Genomic DNA, 9,504 nt, shown 5'->3' with positions numbered 1-9,504 from the left:
AGTGTATAAGAAACATGCCCTGCAAGTCAGCTAACTATGTCACACATAGTTTCCATGACGAGCACAACTTAATGAAGACCTTGTTTAATTTTTGTGGTAGGTATCACAGTGAGTTTGTTGGTTATTCATTTAATAGGGTTCACAGCATATGGAACTCACCACTGAAATGGTAGAGCAAAATAGCAAATAAATTTTTCTCTGTGTGTTAAGGTTTACTCCAATATGCAATAAATATGAAAGAGATTATTCATACAAAAGGCTTTTTTTTTTCCCCAGCCCTTGGGGAAATACAGCCCTTGAAATACATTCCTGTACTTCATGCAAACCCAAACATTTTTTTACACAGGTTTTATATAAGACACCATAATACCCAAAAAGCATCATAACCATGCAGCAGGTTTCACTCTGCATAAGTTTTAACACCCATAACTTCCCGGGGGTTCTTTCCTCCTTTGTACTTAAAGACGTAAGTACAGAGGATGTATTACATCAAAGATTTGTACTTTTGTAAGAAGGTGTTGGCTATTACTGGTTTTAGCCAAAATATTACAGTTCTGCTATCTTCTCTCTGACATTCTTTTTTCTCACATACATTTCTTGGCCATATTAGGTTAATTATGTAATAGGATTTTTTCCCCAATAAGTAGGGGCTTTGTCTCTTTGAGATCAATGGAAAAAATAAGACATAAAATCTATTTGTTATTAACATATTTCTTCCAGCCCACAAAACCTAAACTCATTTTTATTTGAAGCCAACAGAGCATTAGCATTTTCTTTATAAAACCTGTTCGTTTATAATTTCAATATATAATATCATTTGTGTTTGATCATCAAATCCTCAGGAAAAGCATCTGCAACACTATCTGTTTTCAAGTAAATGCATTTTGGGCATCAATAGAGTCAGGTTTCAAGGATAAAGAAATAAAATCAATAAAAAACATGTAAAAATTCTCAGCTTGTTCTAGAGTTGCAAATTTCTAATTCAATCACATAGATTGTACAAATACGTGTACATACACACACACCTCTATGTGAACATATATTTATATTAGTATGTATATACATTTTCTGTAAAGGAAAGTGGCAATTCTTGTGTTGTGAGAGTCTCATTTTCCTTTGCATTAGCTGCACTCTTTTAAAATTTCAACACTCTGGAATCTCTCTTCATCTGTCCTGATATAATATTACTCCTTCTTTTTTTTCCATTCCTTTTTCTTTCTTAATCAGTCACAATTTTTTCCACATTTTTTTCTTCACCATAATCCACATTCAAACTATGTTCTAAACTGTAACTCTGAATGTCACCTTATTGGTATCCTTTATGTATGATTAAATGACCTGTGAAAATGCCAGTAAAAATCTTTAGTATTCCAAAGTAGTACATCAAAACATTCAAAATAGGGATATAATTCTCAACAGCAGACAGTGTTATGAGCTCCTCCAAGCTGAAGCTCAAATTTTCTCACGTGGGTAAAATTTTAGAACCTATCAGAATGCCTCTAATAAGAGCAGATGCTGCTGTGCAACTACATGAACCATATTAGTAATTAATATTAGCATTTAAAAGCAGCACATAAAATAAAAAAGTCCATGTTAAAGGATTTAGGATATTTGATCAGAAAACTTAGTTTAATGTAGAACGACAAATAAGCAAGTGTGTGCTGCTTTCCAATACACTCATCATTTTGTCAGCCTGCTTCAGGAAAATCAATCCGTGCACTTTGTCTACAAACCGCGTTACGCACTAAGTCACAGTTCAGAGGATTAATGCTTAGGAGGAAAAGGAGAAAACACTCATGCATCAAAGAAAAACTGGGGAAAAACTTATCTGTTGAGAAACAGCAGTGGAACTTCCCCCTATGTTTGAATGCCCAATTGCAGCCCCGATGCGGTGCCCTGCAGCAGGGAGGGAGCAGCCAGGCGAGCATTTAACGGCACATCCATACCTGATGTGTGCGCACTGCCTGATTTTTACATGAAGGGCAAATATGCACGTTCTTTATAACTCACATACACCACCACCAAGAAGCAAAGATATAGCCTGCTCACACTGCAGGTTTAATACACTCGTTACGGTGACACTGTATTCCCTAACATTGCCCCAAAATTTGTCATTTAAAGGGCCCTGCCAGTTTCTAGTGCTAGAATCATGGTATAAATTGTACAATTTATCCCAACAATCCCACCTTCGAGCTGTTTATAAACACACAAATCATGCCAAGCGCTTGTCACATAACCAATAATCTAAGGCTCATAGATTTTAAGGCCACAAGGAACAACTATGATACCATCACCCTGCGTAGAGCAGACAGTAGAAAATTGCTCCTAGACCGAGTCCTCCCCCAAACGGGGCTGGTGCTGCATAGGGCAGATCCACGTGTCCTGCCTGACAGCAGCTTGAAGGTTACTCCACTTTACACTCACCTGCATGGGAAAAAGTACAGCTGAGCACTCGTATGACACAAGGACATCTTGAGGATGCAGCACTGGCCATCCTTGGACCTCGGCTAACCTTTCATCTCTGCGGAGACCCTCCTATGCTGGAATGATCTTCAGTGCTCATTTTAAGCCTGTTTTAGGGAAACGGTATAAGATGCACAAAGGGCGTACCATGAAGACACTGATTCTTATTAATCTGTTTTATGAGGAAGAAACTAAAAAATAAACAAACCTGTGATGTTCATTGCCCAGTTACTCTTACATGCCACTTACAGAAAATATTTAATAAATCTTCAGAGAATTTGCCTGAATAGGGATTGAGTAAAGAATTACTTATCCAGAAGCATACTGCATGTTTAAGTCTGATGTGACAGGGTTTCTGGAATCATGCTATATAGTATGTTGCCTTGCAGTAGGAATTAATCCATAAAATTCATTACACTTCTGTTGATGAAGCACTGGTAACTTCTTCACAGAGTTTTTCACAATAAAAAGGTAAAGCTTTGCAATATCCTTTTACACAATTCTTGAACAGCCTATTAAACTCTTTTGGACTAAAAACGTACTTTCAGACCACGACATTATTAATTTTTGCAATATGGCAAAGATTTCTCTTGGCTCAAGTAGGAACACGATAACAAGTTGTCTTTGCCTTGAACAAAGGCACTACTCCTGGTGTTACAAACTGTCTTACAGCAAAAAATACTTACAGCTGATCTATATCTACTGATGCTATTATACTCTGCACCTCAGTTGCAGTTGATATTTCAGATATCACCTTTGAAACACTACCATACATTAAAAGAGAGCAAGCTGGTGAAAATTGTTGAGTTGGGGCAGGAGCACCTAATAACACCAAATCAAAATAAAATTGTCACCAAACTTCTGAGCAAACAAGTAAATAAGTACAAAAATAAGGCACGTAGGTACTCCACTGTAACTGATTTCATCATTTTTACTGTTTTAATAGCTCTCTCAACTTTAGTAACATCATGCTGTTTCAAATTCACATATTAATCTGCCAGTATGTTTGTGACTCTGTTGAAACCAACTGCAAAATTCCACACAGAGCTCAACAAGGCTAGGATTTCATTTTATCAACTGTTGCAATAATAGGAAAAGGTGGGTTTCAGATGTTAAGGGTTTTGCATTTGTTAATACACAATAATGAACATATATAGTATTGATCCAAAGCCAACACATCTGGGACTTCAAATGAAATTCAATACTGCTCATCATTGCTCCTCTTATTTTTACGTTGTGTTAGGCTGGCAAATACCCATTTGTGTTTTTAAAAATACTTACATATATATTTATATATAAACACATATATATTTACCTTATTTAGAATAAAAACTGTTATTAAAAAAATAATTCTACATCTTGTCTCTTAGAAACAATATGCTTAAAATAATAATGAGCCAGCTGGAAACACTAATAGTCAGACAATAACCAAATGGACTATTTCATGGTTTCTGCAATTGTTAAGCAGATTAAAACCAGTTATAGTGGGTAGTATAAAATATGTTTGGTCGTGTCAACACCTCAGGTATTTCAACCACCCATACACATATCTCTTGATATTTAAAGTTTTATGAAAACCACATTAATTTGCCACATTCCATCCAGTTCTGTAAATAACAGTTTGAAACACTGGTTTACTGTGAAATAATTAACACTAAGTGGCAAAGCCTCTATAACCGTCTCACCCGCTAGCTCCTGCCAGCTGGGAGAGGGGCAGAAGGCGTGCACCACTGTTAATTCGGAAGGGAACATGTGACACAACCTGACATGTCAACGTGTGAAGAGGTTTTTGCCACTTAGGTAAAAACAACTGTACTTACTGGTGAAACCATGAATAAAAAAGATGAAGAAGAAGACTTGGAGATTATTTTATTTCTACATAATTAAACACATAAGAGAGAGCTATGGTCATTTTTAAACGCTTGTAAGAGTTTCTCCCTCCTCCTTCCTCCCTCTTCCTTTGCTGTTCAGAGCTGTTGAGTAACAGACATTTCAGAGTGTGCACCGGGGAAGTAAACAAATGCATTGCTACTGTAGTTGCAGGGCAAGGAAACATTGATGTCACTGCTGTTATAATCACATTAGTAGTGTGTGTTAACAGTAATGTCATGTTTGATAAACTAGTCAGGTCAAAAGCTCTTGAAAACACAATCTGAACAGAAGCACAAAGCAAAATGGCAAGAGAATCGACTTCCAAACAGTTTCCTCCCACATACAGACCTCCTGTTGCAAAGGTGAGCTTTCGATCACCAATACTCAATGCCAAATTATCCTGAACCACACAATTACACTTTACACTTGGCTAGGTCCCCGTTCTCCCCCTTTAAACCCGAATTAGATTTTTCTCTTATTGCCCACTGTGTACATGCACTCACACCCTGCAGCATCCAAATACGTCCCGCCAGGGATAACACATGCAGTGAGAGTTTGCTCCTGTTCCCGACAGCTTGTGTGTCAAGGACAAAAACAGTTACAGCCCAAGTGTTTGGGACCGTTTTTCTTTGAGTAGGTCTTCTCCACTTTAAACACAATGTGTTGCTGTCTCTCTGCTTCAGCACAATACAACCAAACAATAAGAATAAAAAAGCCAACAACAAATTCTCTCAAGTGGGAAAACGGGTGGGCAGGATACATCCCCTCTTGTGTCCCAACATGCTCGGCACATACGTGTTCATCAATTGTGTACTTTTTTTATCAACATTTTCTGACATTGCCGAGCTTGGGCATGTGGTAAACCCCTGAGCGTTAACCCTTTTAAGGGAGAGTAGCACGTAGGAAATGCAGTGTCAGTGAGACCAGACAAGGTCTGCTACCATCCAGAAGTTCCCATGCACATTTTCTGTCATCTCCCCACTTCCTCCCACCAACCTGCCCCTGCTCAAGGAGAAACTTATCCCGCTTCACATCCCCTCCCCGAAGTCTGCCTGCTGGCACTGGCCAGATACCTGTCATCTTTCCCTTCATTTTCCGTAACTTCCCGATTTGCCCCCGGACTGATGAAGCGTCGGCTTTTCCCCATCCCCTGAGCTCACCTTTTCGGTCTGCCTGGCGGCGCAGTCACCGCCTGCATACCAATGTGGGGCCGCAAAGGCAGCGCGGCGGCCGCCCGCCGCCCTCAGGCACCCGCACCCGGCCCCCGCCGCTCCCGCGGGCGCGCTGCCTTTTGCGCGTTGTCACCTCTCGAAAATTAAAGCGGGGAGACACGGAGATGGGGGCAGGCACAATTTATCCCGGCCAGCAGGACGGGTCCTGCATGTCCCCAGGGGACAGTCATCCCTGCGTGCAGCAGGCACTCAGGCACGCACATCCACTGGTGTGTGTGCGCGTGCCGTGGGGCGCCTGTGCCACATCCATGTGCGTGCGTGTGAGAGGGAGGTGTGTGTGTTTTGTGTGTGAGAGGAGAGTGAGCGGACTGGGAGGGAGGGAGGCAGCCCCGCCGCACCCGCGCATCCCCGCGCCGCGGAGAGCAGAGACTTACCGGGTCACCCTGGTCTCTGAAGGTCAAGCTCAGGTTGGTTTCTTGATCGCAGTTGTCCTCCGGGCTCTTTCGGCTAGATTCTTCTCTCGGTTTCTTTTTTTTTCTTCTTTTTTCCTCTTTTCTTTCCTTCCCTTCCCCTGCTCGGCCGCAGTGGCGGCGGCTGCCGCCCGGCGGGGCTCTCGCTGCCGCTCCCGGCCCCGCGGGGTGAATCCCGGCTCCTAAACCCTGTCCCCGCGGCGCCGCTCAGATCCCATGGTCGCAATCCACATCGCGGCAGATGTACCACAGAATCACGTAGAGGATCAGCAGGATGGCGAAGATGAACAAAGCCACCAGGATAGCCTTGGTCACCGGAGAGATGAGGGACTGCATGTCACCCGCGGACCGCCGCCGAGGACAGACGACTCGGGAACTGCACGGGGGCAGCGAGCGCGGACGGATCCCGCGGCCCCGCCGCCGCCCCCGCCGCCGCCGCCGCCAGCGACCCGGCGGGCAACGGCGGCTGGCGCCGATCCGGTGGCGGAGAGACGGGGGCTGCCTCCCTCAGCGCCCCCGCTGCGGCGCTCGGGCGGGCGCGGCGGGTCCCCGGCGGGCGGGACGGGGCGGTGCGCACGGACAGGTCGGCGCGGCGGGGCGCCCGGCCATGGGCACCGCGGCCCCGCCGCGGCTTCAAGCCCGCCCTGCGGCGGCGGCGGAGGGGGGCCGGGCGCCGGCAAACTTAAGCGCGGGGGCGGCCCATGGGGGACAGGTGTCAAGCGCCCGGTTGCCTTGCGGGTCTCCAACGAAAGCCATCCACGGGGGAGGGAAAGTTGCGGGCGGGATGCGGCGGGCGCCGCCGCCCCCGGCCCCGAGGGGAGCGTGTGGGGCGATGGGGAGCCGCCGGCAGCGCGAGCAGCCCGGCCGCGGCAGACTGGGACCGCGCCGGCCGGCGTGTTCCGCCCAGCCGAGGTGTTCCCTCCCCTCCCGCCGCTCGCCCCCTCCTCCTCCTCCGCCACCGCCTCCTGCGGTCCCCCCGCCTCCCGCCACCGCGTGGGTGAGCCCCGTCCCCCGGTGCGTGCTGTGGTTGTAACTGCGGAGGGGTGCAAGGGAACGGGGTTTTCTTTCCCCGTCCACCCCCTCCACCAGCAGTTGGCATGTTCAGCATCCTCATTGCCCAGCGGAGACCGACCGGGGGCGGGGGCTGGCGGCGGGGAGGACGGCTTGTCGCCGTCTTCTAAGCGGAAAGGTCACCCTTCCCCACCTCCAATTAAATTAAAGGACTTTTTTTTTTTTTTTCCAGGCAGGTAGGCATGGGTCACAGCCTGCCGGGTTTTCCCCCGTGGCTCTGTGGTCTTTGGTATATGCACCAAAGGCGCCTCAGGACAGATGGAGCGAGGACAGGAAGATGGAAATCGGATCAAAGACCATCGCCTGGCATCCTCGACCCCAGCAGCAGCTCCGGTGCAGCTTTCAACTCACCTCAGAGTTCTGTAGTGCCAGAAGTGCCCGTACAGCCACACATCCCGTGCACGCCAACCTTGGCACTCAGCACTTGAAGTGTGTCCAGACACCTGCCTGCCGGCCCAGCACAGTTGGCCGGGTCCAGGCTTCCTGGCAAGGAACCAGGTGCCCCAAGTCCACCCCTGCGCTGGGAGGCAACCAGAGATGCAGGCACCCTTCCCTTAGGTGACCCAAGCAGGTGGCCGGCAAGAGCACCCTCAGTGATACACAGACTGCTCATACGGCATCAGCTGCTTCTGGTGCAATGCAAGGAGTTATCACATTGGATTTCTAGCGGGGGCAGAGCCAGGTCTTCACAGAAGGTGCTCACTGGATTTCAGTTCTGGGTGCAACCATAACAATAATACAGAAACACTGAAGAAAGTCATGGAACCATGTAAGATAGGGCTGAAAGAAACCTTGAGACATCATCCACAGAGAAGGACAAGAGCAACTTTATCGACAGGGAGACGGAAAGATTAAAACTTCAATATATAAAAAGTGGATAAATGAAGGATAATTAAATTTGAGAGGAAGAAGGTAAGATACTGCTATATAGGTATTCCAGGCTTTAACACTCTAGATGAAAAGTTCTTATTAATGCTGAGCATGGGTATTTAAGATGGAATGGGAAGAAAATATGAAAGAGAAATATTAGGCTCTTAAATAAGGAGACTTCTGATATGGTGAAATGTCTAAAGGGTGTGAGGTAATATCCCAAGAGAATGTATTGCAGGACACATTACTCAACTTTCCAAAAAAGCTCAGGTTTTTTGTGCAGGAGGAATGGTCAGCTCTTCAGGGATACCCACTGTGCTGCCTCTGTCTCTAATATTTTAGTTCCTCATCTGCAGTATGCAGATGGCCGCATTTCCTTCCTTTTCATTTTTGTGTGACCACCTTGCCCTGCAGGACTTTCACTGAACATTTTTTGTCTTTTGAAATAACTACATCTTGTTTGGAGCTGTGATGCCACTAGAGTGCAAGTACCAAATTCATAAAATGCAGCTTGTACTCCAAACAGCAACTTTTCTCATTATTTTATCCTTCCCATTTCAAAAGAGTGCTAGATTTTGGAGGCAGATGGCTGGGTGCTTATGTCAGATTCTTTGAGACATATTTTTTCGAATCCTCTTGCTGGACATTAGTATTTCCTTTGTAGAAAAGTGTTATTCCGTGTAGACCAGTTGTTCAGCTGATTTCACACTTGAGCATTCGTGTATTGCGGTCAGCCTGCCTTGGCTTGTCAGCTCTCGATAAAGTGGTACCAAACCTGGCAGTACCAGACACAGCAGTAGCAATGGCATGATGCTGTACCAAGTGATGGCTGATAATCTCCATACTTGTCAGCATGAGAAGCAAAATAGTGCACCATTTTTTCTGAGCCCAAAATGCAATTGATTGTGTAACATGCACAATCTGTTCTGAATCGGTTTTGAATTCTGTTTGTTTAATTTGCATGTACTTATGCACGAGGGCATCCCTGCATAATTAAAAATATATAGCTTCTCTGTGTTTGATATTCTGTCACTGGTGGAGCCTGAGCCAACACAGAAATCACAAGTTAAACAGCAAATATATTGCCAAAACTGTCCTTAGTTGAGAAAGCTGATTTAAACAAGGAAGTAAACATGAAAACCATCTTAGTTTTCAGATGTCTTATTAGTAAGCAGTGGGGAAGAAGGAAATCGATCTTTGCCAAGTGAAGAGAGATAACAGTGACAGAAAAATCATTTTAATTTCCACCTTGTAATCTGATATTAAATTAAACAGGAATACTAATATATGTAGCTTTTAGTTTTCTCTTTCTCGATTCCCTTTGAAAATGTGCTGCAGCAAATACATATTAGCAAGGAAGAACATGCACAAAAGATGGGTGAAAAGACCCACAGTCACAAGCTTATGCAGGCAGCTTTAAATGCCCAAATTAAATCCCGTGCTAATGTACTGGATGCTTATGCGACGTAGATGGCACAAGGAGACTGGGCTATTTCTTGTTATGTTCACAGGCAACCTTAGCCACTATGAAGTTATCCTCACTGCCTGTAGGACCTCCAGTCCTCCTGCCAGGGTGTTTAGTCAGA

The 9,504-nt window shown here is 45.3% G+C and overlaps 2 protein-coding genes across 2 annotated transcripts in view; both read right to left on the bottom strand.

The window, feature by feature from the left end:
- Window positions 1-2,490, bottom strand: part of ZBED1 (zinc finger BED-type containing 1) — a 50,913-nt gene extending 48,423 nt beyond the window's left edge. Inside the window, exon 1 of the mRNA XM_017816633.1 lies at window positions 2,425-2,490. The gene's annotated coding sequence lies outside the window, so the exon portion shown is untranslated. The remainder of the gene's footprint in view (window positions 1-2,424) is intronic.
- Window positions 1-6,078, bottom strand: part of DHRSX (dehydrogenase/reductase X-linked) — a 205,655-nt gene extending 199,577 nt beyond the window's left edge. Inside the window, exons 1-2 of the mRNA XM_017816637.1 lie at window positions 5,942-6,078; window positions 2,425-2,570 (exon numbers count right to left, since the gene is read on the bottom strand). Of these exons, the coding sequence (XP_017672126.1) occupies window positions 2,425-2,494 (70 nt within the window). The 5' untranslated portion in view covers window positions 2,495-2,570; window positions 5,942-6,078. The remainder of the gene's footprint in view (window positions 1-2,424; window positions 2,571-5,941) is intronic.
- Window positions 6,079-9,504: the final 3,426 nt, after the last annotated feature.

The sequence above is a fragment of the Lepidothrix coronata genome, unplaced genomic scaffold (genome assembly GCF_001604755.1).
Source record: "Lepidothrix coronata isolate B3197 unplaced genomic scaffold, Lepidothrix_coronata-1.0 Scaffold57, whole genome shotgun sequence".
NCBI lineage: Eukaryota > Metazoa > Chordata > Aves > Passeriformes > Pipridae > Lepidothrix > Lepidothrix coronata.
This window is presented reverse-complemented; position numbering and strand designations above follow the sequence as displayed.